This window comes from Phodopus roborovskii, unplaced genomic scaffold (assembly GCF_943737965.1).
Source record: "Phodopus roborovskii unplaced genomic scaffold, PHOROB, whole genome shotgun sequence".
Classification (NCBI taxonomy): Eukaryota; Metazoa; Chordata; class Mammalia; order Rodentia; family Cricetidae; genus Phodopus; species Phodopus roborovskii.
Window position 1 is genome coordinate 76,475,891 of NW_026126418.1, and position 16,326 is coordinate 76,492,216.

At 50.6% G+C, this 16,326-nt stretch overlaps 1 protein-coding gene across 1 annotated transcript in view; it reads left to right on the forward strand.

The window, feature by feature from the left end:
- Nucleotides 1-406: 406 nt before the first annotated feature.
- Dab2ip (DAB2 interacting protein) overlaps nucleotides 407-16,326 on the forward strand; it is a 167,064-nt gene continuing 151,144 nt past the window's right edge. Inside the window, exon 1 of the mRNA XM_051185292.1 lies at nucleotides 407-574. Coding sequence (XP_051041249.1) covers nucleotides 535-574 — 40 coding nt within the window. The 5' untranslated portion in view covers nucleotides 407-534. The remainder of the gene's footprint in view (nucleotides 575-16,326) is intronic.

Genomic DNA, 16,326 nt, shown 5'->3' on the forward strand with positions numbered 1-16,326 from the left:
CTGAGAACAGATTTGAGTAGGAGGTTCCTGCAAGGCCTGGGAGAAGCCCCTGGGCTTTGGGGCACTAGGTAGTGAACAGCAGACACCCCCTATCTCCTCCCACGAGGTTAGCCTCCCCACCCATTCACACAGGCCCCTGGGGCCCCAGAGCGGCTTCCAGATGTTAAGCCCCATATCTGCCTTACCTCCTAGCTTTTCCATCTGCACTGCTGGACCAGATCTCCGCAGCCAGCATCGCGGGCAGCCAGGCCAACCGTCCCCAGCGTCTTCCTATTTTAGACATCTCGCCGCCTCGGTCCCTTCTAATGTTTCCAGGCAGGCTGGAGGGGAGAGTGGGGGGAGGAAAAAGAGGTTACTGCTACTTTAAATGTACTGTATGAAGGCGAGGGCTGGAAAGGGGCCTGCTTGCAGGAATACCCAGTCATCTAGTTGGAGAAGCTGCCAGATGGAATACAAAAGCAGAAGCTCAGGCGCTCATGGAGACGGCCTCGGTTCATAAATCAGGTGGGGCCGCGGCCCAGGGGCCCACACACCATGGAGCCCGACTCCCTCCTGGACCCAGGCGACTCCTACGGTAGGTGAGCTGAGCCAGCTAAGCGGCTAAGTGACAGTTTGGGATTTTAGCCCACTGCTCCAGCAGACTTTGCTTAGCTTTGGGAGTCAGAGTTGAAGGGGTTGGGGGAGGCAGGCATCTGGGTGCCATTTGGCCCACAGGATCGGGGCAGGCATGGGTGTCCTGGGTCATGGGTCAGGAGGGTGAAGGGTCCCCTTAGACGTGGCATTGGCATGGTCCAGTAACAAGATAGTTTCTTGGCTGCTTGAACTTTGCTCTTAGCCAAGAAGGAAAGAAAGTTCATAGCCCCCTGCTCCTCGGTCTCACTCATGGTCCCCCAGGTCTGCCTGCTGCTGTGGCAAATTCAATTAGTGAGGTCTGTAAAGAAACAGAAATGAGCAGGCAACTAAATGTACCTTGTAATTAAAGGCCAGGGCTGAGCTGAAAGCTGCCAGCTCCTCACTCTGGTACATAAGGCCCCAGGCTGATCTAGCTGGGAAACTGCCCTGCTCAGCTCCCCAGGACCACTGGGAGCCCTGAGCAGAGCTGGAGAAAAGTTGCTGGGGTCAGAGCCCAGACAGAGCAGTTCCCCCCAGAGGTTAGTTACATCAGGCTTGGGACCCAGGGACCCAGGTACCCAAGCTTACTGCCTGGTTGGCTGTCCAGGCTGCTGCCCATTTGGTCAAGATGCTGGCACACAGTCACTGTCTCCCAGCAACAGAGAGCAGTGGGGGGGGGAGTGCAGCTGGGAGGGGGGCAGGTGGAGGGCTTTGGTGGGGAGACAGGGCCTTTAGCCTCAGATGGGGAGGCCTTCTGTGACTAATGGCTTAGGTGAGACTTCTCGGGCTGTGGCCCTTTATACAGTCTACCAAAGAAAGATAGCTCTTTTCCTTTCAGACTCCCTTGCTCCAGCCTGTCTGGCTGCCTGGCCCAGAGTCAAGGCTAAATTCTATTCCTCCTGCAGCAGCCTAGCTCTGTCCATGTTTTTGAGCTGCAGCCCTCAAGGGAGGTGAGCCAGATCCTACCATGGACCTGGCATCTTCAGACAGTCAGTAGACCTATGGGTCACTTAATCCAAGTAACCATCAGAGATCGGAGGGTGGGGGAGGGGAGGGGAATACAGCTTCTGTTCTGGAAGAGGTTTTAGTCTAGAATGGAGGCCATCCATGATTCCAAGACCTGTGTTAGGGGTGGTGTATTACTGATGGGGAGCTGGGATCGCACGGTCTGGGCTGTGAGATAGGCTTGCTGTTTCCGGAATTGTCTACCTCAAATGTGACCTGGTCTGGGCATAACTCATAAAGGCACTTTCATGTTGTCCAAGGAAGACACAGACCCAATCCAACCCCGGGAATTGTGGGGATATGGCATGGTGGCCTGGATCAGTGTAGCCAAGCAAAGTTCTGGTGGTTGAGGAGCTCCTCCCCACCCAGGGACATCTCAGGAGCCCACAGCCCCCCTCTCAGTTCCCTGGGTTTGCTAACAGCAGCCTCTAGGAAGGATGAGGCTGGAAACTGAGGCAGCTCAGTGCTGGGCACCTGCCCCTTGTCTTAACCTGTTGCTCTTCTGGATTCTGCTAGGGCAGAGAGTGTGTGTGTGTTTTGGACCGGGGAAGGAGGCACAGTTACAGAGGAGGCTCCAGGGAAGGTCCCAGAGCTGAGCACCCTGGCCTCCCACCAAGCCTGCCTCAGAGGTCTGCAGCTGAAACCTATCCTGGGCCAGGGCAAGAAACAAAGCCTCTCTCCAGTCCTTGCTCTGTGTTCTCCATTCATTTGTTTGCTCAACCACGTCTCTCAGGTCTTGAGCTGGGCTCTGGGGGTCGAGAAGCCAAACTTGCCTCTGCTTGTATGTAGTTCCCAGGTTAGTCCAGGAGTGGGGACTGCTCCAAGGAAGGAGCCCAGATATTATGGAACCTCTTATCCCAATATCTAGGAAGGCTTTCCAAACAGGTGATGTCACGATGTTGCTAGGCTCTGTCAGTGTGGACAGCCACACCTATGGCTTCCTCTCATTTCATGATCCTTCTTTTCCTGCTACCCACATGACCCTGTTTCCAGGTCTGAGCCACATGACTGCACTTCCTTCTCTCCACCCCAGCTATGCTGTCTTGTCCCTCTCCAGAGCCTTTGCACCTGCAGTTTTCTGTCTGGAGCATTCGTCCACTTTCTCTTCACTGATCTAACTTCATTTCTTGTCCCAGTTGCTGAAAGTTGTCCTTTCTGAGATGCCTTCTTTCTCTAGAACATGTTCCCCATTCTGTTGAACTGGGCCTCACTGCCTAGGTGTCTCTTGTCCAGTCTGTTGCGGTCTGTGGATTTCATTGGTATGGGATTAACTGCACAACCCCTTCTAATCTCTAAACTCTCTGAATCCCCAGAGCACGTTTCTCTGCTTGACATTAGTGGGTACCCAAATAGACTGGTGAATGGGCAAGGAGCTGAATGAATACAGTTCACCCAGGCAAAGAGGCCAAGAAAGGCCTTCCAGGCTGACGAACAAGGTGGAAAGGCCTGGGGGGCCAGAGACACCTGAAGACTCTCAGTAAGCTGTGCTCTTGAAAGGTCCTGGGAACCTGATGGGGGCAAAGCTGGATGTATCCCAGCTGGGTAGGACTCTGGGCTCTCCTCTCTTCTTCAAGCTGTGCAAGACAGCCCCCCCCCCACCACCACCACCAGTGGTGGATATACTGAGCTTGGCTTCCATTCACAGGTGTTCAGGGACTTGGCCACTGGGCAGTGTCATAGCCATCACACTTATGTGCAAAAGGTAGCAGCAGAGGCTCACAAAGGCATGGTGGCACACACCTTCAGTCCCAGCACTCAGGAGGCAGAGGCAGGTGGATCTCCATGAGTTTAAGGTCAGCCTGGTCTACAGAGTGAGTCCCAGGACAGCCAGTCTCAAACAAACAAACAAACAACGAATGAATACAAAGATTCAAGTGTGTAATACGATAAATAAATGACCCTCCCAATAAATAAATAAATGACCCAGAGACAGATATTGAGGCTTAACGTGCAGATCAGGGCAGCAAAGCTCTTACCACTACCTCAATCTGAATGGGCTGGTCCTGTTGTCTCTCCTCAGTGTGGCTGGAGAATGAATGCTCCTATTTTCAGTGTGGCTGGAGAATGGGCACCTTATACTGAGCTATAATTCTCTTTTAGACTGATTCACTCTTGTGTAGATCTAGGTGGCCTTGAACTCACAGAAATCCGTCTATCTCTTAATCTTGAGTCCTAGGATTAAAGGTGTGTACCACCACCTGCTAGCTTCTGGCTGCTGGGATTAAAGATGTGTGCCTGACTTCTATGGCTTGTGGCTGACTTTGCTTTCTGAATCCTCAGGCAAGGATTAATACATCATATAGGAGAGTCTCCTCGGTTAAGGCCAAAGAGGGCTTGGGGTCAGAGCAGACTGAAGAGCAGGGTCTTACAGCTAATCAGAGGCAGGAAGCTCTTGGCTCTCAGTGACCCTTCACTAACCTGACTCCTATCTGAGACCATAAGACAGAGCTTGCTTGCATTGTGTTGCAATCTCATGTTGGCAGCACCTGGACCTAAGGGTATGTCTGCATATAGTTAGATGAATGAATGAATGAATAACAGTGGCTAGACTCCTTGATAATTTGCCATGCTGTCCCCAGACATCTTCCCCTTCTCTGTGTAGGTAACTGTCACTTGTGGATCCTGTGGATATTGGTCCCCATGATAGAATATTCCAGTTCTAACCATAATTCAAGACCCAAATCAGCTCTCAGCACCTCTGGGTTTCTGGGCAGCCTGGAGCCAGCCCTGGCTGCTGGCTCAGCTTCGAATTCTTCAGCAGGGAAATGGGCAAGGCCAACTCCTGGTGAGGGGGGCAATGTATGATTCATGGAGGTGAATCTCAGAAGGCACTGATTGCTCTGGGACTCCTTGGGGTGGGACAGAGGTTTAGAACCCTGTTCCTCTGAGCACCAGGGCATCGGAAGTTCTGCGGGAGGAGGCTGCCATGCTTCTGCTGTATTCTGAGTGAATACTGTGCTATTTTATTCCCCTCAGTACTAGAAATTGAACCCAGGACCTCAAACGTGCCAGACAAGGACTCAACCACTGACCTACACCCTTAGCCACCTCCTTTTTTTTTTTTTTTTTTTTTGAGACAGGGTCTTACCACATAGTCTTGGAACTAAGCTCTGTAGACAAGGCCAACTTCGAAATCACAGAGATCCATCTGCTTCTGCCTCCCAAACGCTAGTATTAAAGGTGTGCACCACCACGGCACAGCTTCTTTTTTTTTTTTTTTTTTTTTTTTTTTGAAACAGGGTCTCTGTAAATTGGCTATCCAATTCAGTAGCTCAGGCAGAACTCAAATATGGCAAACCCCCTGCCTCTGCTTCCTGGGCAACTGGAACTTCAGACCTGTACCACCAGGGTCAGCTAATGACACTATTTTTGGAGTATTTGTTCTGAGTCAGGTGCCAGGAAGTGTCTCTGCTGTACAAGGTCCACTTGAGTCTTTATAACTGGCCTGCAGGTGCTGTTAGCCCATTCTCTAGAGGAGGAAACTGAGGCTCAAGGGAGTTGAGGATACACAGTAATAGCGGAGAGCAAATTCAGGCTGCCAGGTGACAGAATCTGGGACCCTTCTCTTGTGGCACTATCTGAGAGCCATCGCTGGGCCCACGCTGCCATCCATGGGCTCTGCCATTTGCTATGGAAAAGTTCCACTTCTGGGGACTGTTTGCTGAGCCAGCACAGGACTGAGTGTGACTATGTGACACAGCAAGAACCGGTGTCAGCTCAATAGGGGACAGCAAAAAGCAGGCACAGCTGTAATGGGATGGGGCTGGTCTAGCTTTTTTGGGCTCAAAACTGTCATAAGCCTGACGCTGTGTGCCTTCTCCCAAGCTGGGGAGGCTTTGTCTCAGCTAGTCAGGCATGAGGCTAATGGTAATGATCATGGATGTGCCCAGATTTCTGGTCATCAACTCATCTCACTTCTACTAACCCTCATGCTAGAGATGAGAAGACTGTGGCTCAGAGAGGCTGAGCAACTTTCCCAAAGACACAAAGCTAGCTAGTGAAGGTAACTAAAACTGAGCCCATAGAGGCCCTTCTCTGAGCTTGCGGCTGTGAGTTCAGACCAAGGAGGCTGTGATCAAGCCTGTCCTGCCTCTCATACCTCCTATGATTCTGAAACTCAACAGCCCTGGGCCAAGACCTGGGAATCCTCAATCCTCAGTTTCTTCATCTGCAACAATACTGTGTGTGTGTGCGCACATGCGTGGGTGTATGCATGTGTGTGTGTGTGGGGGGGTGCAAGGTGCACATGTGCAGATCAAAGGATGACTTTTGTGAAGTAATTTTTTTCTTCTGTCCTTATGTGGGTCCCAGGAATCAAACTCAGGTTTTTGGGGTTGAACTGCAAGTGCCTTATCCTCCAGCCACCTCACTGGCCCCAGTTCCCTTCATCTCTAGGTTCTTGTCCCTGAGCAGGCTTTGGGATGGAGGAAGAGGGGGCAACATCACTCTGGCTGCCCTTTGCTAGTGAGGCAGGGTAGGCAGAGCTGCTCCCTCTGAGTGACCACCTAAACACCAGGCTGTGAGCCAACACTCATGGACAGAGCCCCAGATTTGCCATCCAGTGATGTGGTGCCCCAGCCTGTACTCAGAGAGATGGCAGGCTTTCTAGGGTCCCAGGATACACAGCCATACACAGTACTTGTAACTCAAACCCAGGACTCCTAGAACTGTGACAGTTTGTCAACGTGTATAATTTCTGGAAAAAGTGTCAGGAATGGATTGTCTAGACTAAGTTGGCCTGTGGGGAGACTGTCTTGATTATGTAATTGATGAGGGAATACCTCATTGGGGTTGGGTTCTGAACTATTTCAAAAGGGAAAAGCAAATTAAACGTGAGTACACGTGTGTCCTGCTCTTGATAGTGGCTGGGACTAACTGTGTCTAGTTCCTGCCACTGGACCTCTCCAGAACCATAGACTGTGAGCTAGATCAAACCTTCTCCCCAGGTTATTTTAGTCAGGCATTTCATTGCAGCAACGGAAGCAAAACTAACACAGATGCCTGCCCTCAGTGTCCATCATGAACCCCAGATCCCAAGCCTGGTCCACTTCGTCTTCTTCTTTACCCAGGCAGTCTCAGGCCAGCCTTGCTCTGGCCCTTCCCAGCAAGGCAGAAGGCAGTGATGCCACTGTTCTTACTCCTCACACTGGTCATCCACTGAGGTGCCATCAGGAAGAAAGAACAACAAGGAAAAAGCAGCAGAGAGTCAGGGCCTTGCATTGCTGACACACCCGGGCCTATGCAGCCAGCTGGGCAGGAAGGCCAGGACTCAGGGAAGGAGGAGGCTGTGCTGAGCTGGCCAGGGCAGGCCCAGGACAAAGCCTTTGCAGTAGGCAACAGCTGGTGTCCCCTAGAGAAAGGCACTCTGGGAGGCAGACCAAAGGAGGGAGGGAGCATTCACTCCAATGCATGCTTAGGGCAGTGGTTCTCTACCTTCTAACACTGCAATCCTTCCACACAGTTCCTTATGTTGTGGTGACCCCAACCATAAAGTTATTTTCATTGTTACTTCATAACTGTAATTTTGCTACCATTATGACTCGTAATGTAAATGCCTGTGTTTTCTGATGGTCTTAGGTGATCCCTGTGAAAGACTTAGGGCAAAGACATGTAACATTCATGCATATGTAGCCCCTCCCATCTCTCCCCTCCCCAAGGGTGGATAGGGTAGGTGAGGGTGGGATAGGTGGGGAGGGGGGGAGGTGGGGACTGGCAGGGCCCTCCCTTGTGAAATCTAAGCAGTATAACTCGTTTCTTCTCTTCGTCCATTTCATGGCCTTGTACAGAATGGCAGATCTTGTTAAATAGTCTAGAGCCTGGCAAAGTTCTCCTTAGCCCTCCTTCCCCTGATGCCCTTCTTGGCACATGTCCCTTTGTCATTTTGTAGGGGACGGAACAGAGGTGCTTGTCCACATTTTTAGCCCTGCCCTGCAAGAGGCAGGTCCAGATTGCTACCCAGGTTGTACGGCCACTGCTTCAGGCCTGGAAGGTCTGAAGTGAGCAGGCCCTTCCCAGCAGGCTTCCTTTCTGACTGGCCTCCCTAAGCTCTGTGCCTAGGCTTTTCCCACTGTCCCACTCCATTGCGTCTGCTTCCGCTTCCCTGATAAACTGTGGGCCAGCCTACCCTAGACCTTCTGAGGCCACAGCCTTGCCCTGATCTTGGAGATGGCTCTCAAGAAGTCATCTTCAGAAGCCCAGTGAGTCTAGAGTAAGCCCAAAGAGTATAGAAACCCATGGGAAAGATCTATGATTTTGTCTGGTTCCCATTGCATGATGGGAAGACAGAAGCCAGAAGAGGAAGAAACAGTCCCACTGAAGCCCCAGCCTGCCTCATAAAGGTTCAGAGGGCCATCCTGCCTTTTTTTTTTTTTTTTTTTTTTTTTTTTTTTCCAAGACAGGGATTTTCTCTGAGCCCTAACCATCCTGGAACTCGCTCTGTGCATCAGGCTGGCTTTAAACACAGAGATCCGCCTGCCTCTGCCCCTGCCCCTGCCCCTGCCCTTCCCCTGCCCCTGCCCCTGCCCCTGCCCTTCCCCCTGCCCTTCCCCCTGCCCCTGCCCCTGCCCTTCCCCCTCCCCCTGCCCTTCCCCCTGCCCCTGCCCCTGCCCCTGCCCCTGCCCCTGCCTCTGCCTCCTCCAGGAAGGCTTTCTGACTGTGCTCTTTGGGTGTCCTGGACTTCCTGCTTCTCCCCTAATGCTAAAGAGTCTAGCTGCCACTCTGCCTTGTTCCACATCTGGGCTGTGAGCTGCCTGGCTGGTCAGACTAAGAGTTTAGAGGCTGATGGGGTAAAGTAAGAAAGAGGCACAAGGACCCAACCTCTTGGGGTTGATTCTGTGTGGGACAGATTCTGAGTCTGTGTCCCACAAAGCCATGTGGTGGCTCTTTATGGGGCAGTCTGATAATTCTTCCAGACGAGACACCAGTTCCAGCATAGAGGGATGGAATTCTCATGTATCCATTCATGTTTCTCATCCTTCCCCTGAGAAGCCAGCATAATCAGCCATGGTTATGACTTTTCTCTCATCCTGGGATACTTCATGAGGTATGTCTGTAAATGCTTCAAGGCAGAGAGCAAATCTCTTCATCTTTGAAGACACCACCTTGTCTGGCAGAGGGAAATCTTACTGAAAAGAGAGTGACAAGGAGGCCTGTCCTGCCCTGCCCTCCCTTGGGCATCAGGGTGGCCTGGGTCACACTAACCCAGGAGAGCTGCCAGAAGGGGAGGAGGGATGCGGATGCTCCATCCAATCTGATGGTTGTGCAGGCCAGCCGGATCACCACAAGCCAAACTTCCTGCCGGTGACCTACATTTCCGTAGCATCCATGTGCAGACAGACTGGAGTGTGAGGAGCAGGGCCTGTCAGAGAGGAGCAGTATCCCAGCAAAGGGATTCTGTGGCTGCAGAACCCCTTAAGTGAGCATGTGAAGGAATGAAAGGGTCTTTCTGCTTACTGCAGTCCCTGTAGGCTAATTCTGTGTTGACTGCTGAAAAGGCTGAGGTGCGGGTCTCCAGAGGATCTCAGTTCTGTTCAGTTCTCACCCACTGAGGGGTCTCATGCTGCTCCTTTTTTATTGGTGGGATACTGGACATGGCGTGGAAGATGTAACCATTAGTGCTGGCAGAGGGAAATAGGGGAGGAAGAGAAGAAGGGAGGGAGGGAGGGGAAGAGGGAGGGAAGGGAGGGAAAGAGGGAGGGAAAGAGGGAGGGAGGGAGGGAGGGAGGGAGGGAGGGAGGGAGGGAGGGAGGATGGAGAGAGGGGCAATCTTCAGAGCAGAAAAAGCTTTGGGTCTGGCCTTGAAGCCCAGATATCTCAGGGCCACACAGGTCTGCTCTGTGGGCATTTGGCACTTGGGGATGAGGTAGGATTCCTTCCCTCCTGGTGAGGCCTGTCCTTGAGGGAGGGGCTGCATGAGCTCCATGGCAGGAGCTCACCCCCACCCATCGCAATGCTTTCTTCTGCCAGCTCTGTGGAGGGCAGTGGGTAGCTGCCAACCTTTGAGGGCTCTTCTTTCAGACTGCCCTCTGACATGGCAGAAGGCCCAGACACGTTTGGTGTGTCAATGTCTCTCTTGCTTTTTATGTCTCTTGATATGTACATCTCTTTCGTTCCTCTCTGTCTGCCTCTCTCAGTAGCACACAGGTTGCATCCTCTTGTTGAAGACCTACTATGTGAAGCAATAGCAGTGCCCTGGGGCATGCTCCTGTCCTCGCCCTTTCCTGGTGGAGGCCAGTCCTGCTTTATGGGCTCTGTACCCTCTGCCTGGGGACCCCCGGTAGTCTCCCCCCTGAAGTCTCCCTCACTCCTTCCCGCTGCCTCCTCTGCGCAGTCCGGGGCAGTCTCCCTGCTCTGTCTCTGCTTTCCCACAGGGTCCTGAACACCATTTATGTGTTCCTCAAATGGTACTGATCAATGCTGACCCTGAGCCTGGCCTGTACATTCATTCCTGCCATCTTCTGGATCTTTTGGGCTGAGAGTCCCTTAGCCCCAGGGAACTTGTGTGGCAGGTGGGTGGCTAGAGGGGAAGTGCTGGCTTTGCTGAGAAGCCCAGGGCTATACAGCACAGAGGGAGCACAGGCCAGCCTGGCTGTTCGGTTGCTGCTTGCGGTTTTGTCAGAGTCACGATGTACCCAATCTTTTCTCCAGACTCCTCCCTCAGTCCAACCACCCAGATACCCATCTTGGAGAATGATTTCCCTGAACCCTTTCTCACATCCCTCCCTCCACCTCTCCCCTTCCTGTGCCTCTGCCAGCCTCCACTGGGTCTCCTTCTCCCCAAGATCCTTATACTGTATGATCCCACATCCCTCAGCTCGCCTCCCTCACATGCTCTGCTCAGGGATCCGAGGCAGTCCTGCCACACTCCATGGTTCTTTCCTTTTGCACACACCTTGGAGCCTCAACTCGGTGGCTGAATGCTTTCTCTTGGATGTTTATTGAGTGAAAAATGAACAACTGAATGACTTAATGCAACAAAAAATACTTTACAAGCTATAAAGGGCCCCATTTGGACCTCTTTTGATAATCCAACATGGAGAGATATTAAATAGCATTTGGAGCCTCCATAGATAGGATTTAGCCTCATCTGACAGGAGTGAGGCGCACCTTGGTGGCCAGAAGGAACCTGGGCCCTGGAGCAGGAGCCTTCACAATAACTGTTGGGTAGGATGGTACTACTGTCCTGTGAATTATACTCTACTTTGTTCAGCCGGGACAAAGATGTCCCTAGACATGCCAAAGTTAAGTGTCTCTGACACTGGGTATGGTAGTGCCTATCAGAATACCCACACTCAGTAGGCTGCAGAGCATGGAAAGGGGATCATGAATTACAGGATAGGTGGAGAGAGAGAGAGGGAGGGAGGGGGAGGGAGAGGGGTAGAAGGAGGACAGGGGTGAGAGAAAAAGAGAGACAACAATTACATAGTGCATTGCCATCACTATCCTGGTGTAGAAGGTGCTATGGAAGGGAAGTTTGAACAAGAAAGGACAGGGTAGCACACTGTAGCCAGAAACAGTCTTAAGCCCTGTGTTTCCACCCTTGATGGCCCCACCTCATCCTTCAGTTGACCCTGGGCTTATTAAGATCAAGCTAGGGCTGAGAGCCAAGCTAGCTGCCTGGTGAACAAAAGAGCTTGTATTTGGAGAAAGGACCATTAACCAGAGCCAAGGGGTCCTGCGGGGCTGAGGAACAGCTGTGAAGAGCAGAAGTAAGATAAGGGGCAGGGGGCATGGCACAGCCAGAGCCATGCTCTGCACAGCCCCAGTCTTCAAACCACAGCTCTACCCATCCATCGGAGGCAGGCTGTGGAACTTCTGTCCTAAGGGGTGAGAGGTGAAAGGTCAGAGGCCACATTCTAGGCTGGAGACCAGGCAGCATGGGATGGTCAGGAGGCAGCTTGAAGTCTCCAGCCCTATGTCCATGTGCTGTGTCTCAGAGGAAACCAGGCTATGTGTGTGAGGGGGGCTGGGAAGAGAGATGAGTCTTAAAGCTCACAGTCACCCCCCCCATTCTGCATTTGATCAGATAAGTTACCAAATCCAGGTCTTGTTTGGCTTGAGACCTCATCAACTCCCTATAACCCTCAAGATTCATCTCCAGATCTTGAACAGCCCCTAAAGGTCCTTGACAACCCTGGGTAGCTAACTTTCCCCACCTTCAAGGGTCACCAAGTCTAGACCAGATTTCAGCCAGACTGAGTGGCGTGCAGCTCCTTAAACAGCACCTCCAATATTTCTGCGGTGCCCAAACCCGCCACCTCCTCCTCATGCATTGATGTGTCTGTGGTGCCCACATCCTCAAGAAGCCTTATTCAGCCTAGTGGCAGTTCCAGGCATGGGGATGGTTCCAGCACTTTAGGAGGCAGCTGTCTAGGAGGAGAGGGGAGGCCAGCTCTAAGGCACCCCCATGAAGGGGTCCTTCTCTAAGGTAGGGGTGGTAGTGGGGCCAGGATGTGCTCTAAGGCCCATAATGGTTGTTTCATTCTTCTGCAGCCTTGGGCCTGCAACAGAAGGTGGTAACCAGGGAGCATTGGTTAGAAGAAGAAGGTGAGAGAGGCTTAGAAGATTAAAACGACAGAAAGAAGCCGAACAGTGGTGGCGCATGCATTTAATTCCAGCACTTGGGAGGCAAAAGGCAGGTGGATCTCTGCGAGTTCAAGGCCATCCTGGTCTACAGAAGGAGTTCCAGGACAGGCTCTAAAGCTACACACAGAAAACTGTCCCCAAAACAAAAAACAAACAAACAAACAAACAAACAAACAAAAAACCCAAAAAACAAAAATTAAAAACAAAAGAAAAAAATTTTAAAAAGAACACAGAGTAAAATGGATAACCGGAGCTAGGGCACAGCCTGTACTTCTGGCCATCAGAGTCTGTGCTAGGCAGACTGAACCACAGCCTGGTGCTTGGGGACAGATGCTGCCAGACAGCTCATACCCCAGAGGCAGCAGCATGGGTCTGCTGGCTTTGCTGAGGCTCCTATAGGATGTGGCCCTTAGGCTGCCACAGGGATAGGCAGGTGTTCAGAGATGGAGTAGGACCCAGGTAGGCACATCTCAGTCCTTACAGGTAACATCAGCCCTCACTAGATCCAGGTCCTGGGCTTGGGGAACCTCAGAATCCAACATGGCTGAAGAGATAAGCAGAGCTGTCTCTTTCAGACCCTTTCACTAACCCAGCTTCCATTACTGTGTTGTTGGTTTTCATTTGGAATAGGAGTTCTGATCTGGGAATGATGGTCTGTGCCTATAATCCCAGCACTTGATAGGTGGAGTCTGGAGGACCAAGAGTCCAAGATTTTCCTTGTTTACATAGTCTGATGACAGACAGCATGGGCTGCATAAGACTCAGTGGTGATTTGAATAAAAATGGTCCCCATAGGCTCATATATTTGAATGCTTTGTCACCAGAGAGGGGAACTGTTTGAAGGGATTAGAGGGATTAAAAGGTGTGGCCTTGCTGGAGGAAGTGGGTCACTGGGTGTGGACTTTGGGGTGTCAAAAGCACATGCCAGGCCCAGTCTCTCTGTCTCCTTCTCCTCTATCTGTGCCTGCAGATCATGATGTAGCTCTCAGATACTGCTCTGGTACCACACTCGTCACCATGAGGGTCATGGACTAAGCCTCTGAAACTGTAAGCGAGCCCATAGTCAGATGCTTTCTTTTATGAGTCACCTTGGTCATGGTGTCTCTTCAGTTTCATCTCACAAAATGAGATGAAACAAGAGTTCTGAAGCTTGTTGGTTTAAAGAGCTGGTTTTAAAACCTGGAAATGGAAATCTCAGTACTGAGAGGTCAAGAGGGCTGACTGCTGAGTTCCAGACCAAAAATCCATAAAAAGAGCTTTAACCCTCTGTTCTTATAGAGACAGGAAGGCAAAGCCTAGAGAGGCTGGGTGTGGCTCAGTCCTCAGGGAGAATGGTGACAGCCAGTCCACCTCCTGACCCTATGGAACCAGGCCCTCCTCTGCTGGAAGCACAGACTGGACAAATGAGCACCTCAAAGTTGATTTTGTTAACAAACACGAATGACAAGAGGAGCGGATTGGCATGTAAATGAGCACTAGGGGACAGGGAAGAGACATGCTCAGAAACTGGAAGCAAAGAACGGAGGGAGCACCTGTTCTTGCCTTGCTGAGAGCCATGTACCCAGTCTCTGCCTGAGCCATTCATGAGCCACACAGATTCCTAACTATGGCGAAGGCAGAGCTCGATTTAGAATTAGAATCTTGGTATCTTGGTTCCTGCCTCTTCTGTCTCCTCACTGCATCCACTTTGAACAGAACCACACCTTCTGAGACATAATCTTTCTTCCCCCCACAAAAGGTGGTAAACCTACTTCTGAGTAATTGTAAAAAGGGACTGAATGCTTCCTTAAGACTCTTTTTTTTTTTTTTTTTTTTTTTTTAAGAGACAGGTCTCTTTATGAAGCCCTGACTGGCCTAAAACACAATGCAGACCAGGCTGGCCTTGAACTCAGGGATCTGTCTTCCTCTGCCTGTGCCACCAAGCCTTGCTCAGGGTTATCATCTAACTCCCAGCTGAATAGCTTACTCGGGGTGTGCCTTAACCTCCCAGCCTCAGGGACCCCAATGTAGCCACCTCCTCCACAGGATGTAATGTGCTGGTAAGTGTTAAAATAGCTAAAATTGGCTCAAATCCATGATTATCATTAGTTTTACCCAAATAACAGCAGTGTCTGGGCTTGCTGAAAAGCCAGGTAATAAATGAATGGGAGGGAAATTAGGGCTCTCCTAGAAAATGCCTGATATTATCAAACCCCGTCTAGTGCTTCCGCTTAGCTGGGCATGCACCTTAGCTTCCTGTGGCCGTGCAGCTTTTAGTATTTTTCTTTCGACACATGGGGGTAGGATCCATTTCACCCCTAGGTGACTTGGGTTGATAAAGAGGGAACTTCGGGTGCCTTGAATCTAATCTTCTCTCCAGAAAGTGTAACCAACCTGGAAGTTAGAATTGCCCTGAAGCTGATGATTGTAGGAGGGTATCTCCTGGCATTAAAACTAAATTAGATCAAGGTACCTCTGCTATTACCAAATAATTCCCCATGATTACAGAAGGCAGCCGTGAGTCCTGATGGAGGCTGAACTTCAGGTGACTTACTCCAAAAAACTGCAAAACTTGCAGGCTCATTTAATTGCTTCTCTAGTGTTGCAGGCAGGTAATTATGCTAATGGATCTACAAAAAAAAATCACCTTTCTGGTCTGGGATTGGGAGGGCTCAAAACAGAAATGTAAACGATGGATACTACTTCCAGCAGCAGAGGTTGGGCGCCATGTCTGATTCCAAAGAGGCCCTTTGCCAAGAGGGAGAGAAACCCCATTATGCAGCTAGAATTATAGTGGTTTCCGGCTCATCTCTTGAGATCTTTACACACATAGTTGGGTTTCAGCCCTCTGAGAAGCAAGCAAGCAGCAAAGGCTCAGGTCCTTTTAGCAAATTCAAGCACATAGAGGATGCTCTAGCCACGGGCTGGGAGGCTTTCAACACTTAGTGTATCTGATGCTTTTAGACAATCAAACACAAGGAGGAAGCAGTATTGTCCTCTTCAGGTCACTACTGCTGTGATGGAACACCATGGCCACAACAATTGGGGAGGAAAAGGTTTATGTGGCTCACACATCCACAGCACTGTTCATCACTGAATGTAGTCATGACAGGTATTCACATAGGCCAGGAGCTGATGTAGAGGCCGTGGAGGGTGCTGCTTACTGGCTTGCTCCTTATGGCTTGTTCAGCCTGTTTTCTTATGGAACCCAGGACCAGTAGCCCAGGGATGGAACCACCCACCATGGGCTGGGCCCTAGCCATCAATCACTAATTAAGAAAACAACTAGATCTTATGAGGGCATTTTCTCATTGAGGTTCCCTCCTCTCAGATGACTTCAGCTTGTGTTAAGTTGACATAAAACTGGCCAGCATGTACCATGCATATTTTATCTTATTATTTACTTATTAGCTAATGTGTTTATTTATTTCCTCTAAGACAGGGGCTTCTTTGTGTAGTCTATCCTGGAACTCACTCTGTAGATGAGGCTGGCCTTGAACGCACAGAGACTCATCTATGTAGTTCATGCCATTTGCTCTTATTGCTTCACTGGCAATAGGTCTTAAATGTGTATGTTCTTACATTTTCTTGTCCTTTATATTTATTGTCTTTGTATATAGTTTTATATCAAGCCTAAATATTTTCTTTAGACTAAAAGGGGAATTGTAGTGCGATATCCACCCCCCTGTACCTGTTGCACTGACCACACCCATTTGGGCATGGTTACAGGTGTGAACAAGATAGGGTAGGCTGGTCTGGGGTCTGGGACCCCAGATCGCTCTCTTGGTTCTGGTTAGTCATGGAGAGCAGCCTGGGCATGGATCCTTGGAGCAGGAACTTGCAGGTCATTGGTTTCTCATGTAAGTGACTTCTCCCAGAACAAACTGTATAACCCATATTTTATCCTCATCCCATGTATCATAATCTGTGCATCATTACATCTGCCTCTGCCTCCTGAGTGCTGGGATTAAAGGTATGTGCACCAGCTAGTTTGTTTATTTTTTTTGAGGCAGGGCCTTGGGTACCTTAGGCTGGTCTCCAGCTGTTCAGGTCTGGCTTGCCTGCCTCCACTTCCTGGGGGATGGAATTACAGACATGTGCCATGACAAGTTTAGGTGCTGGGATGGATGCTGGAGCTTCACTGTG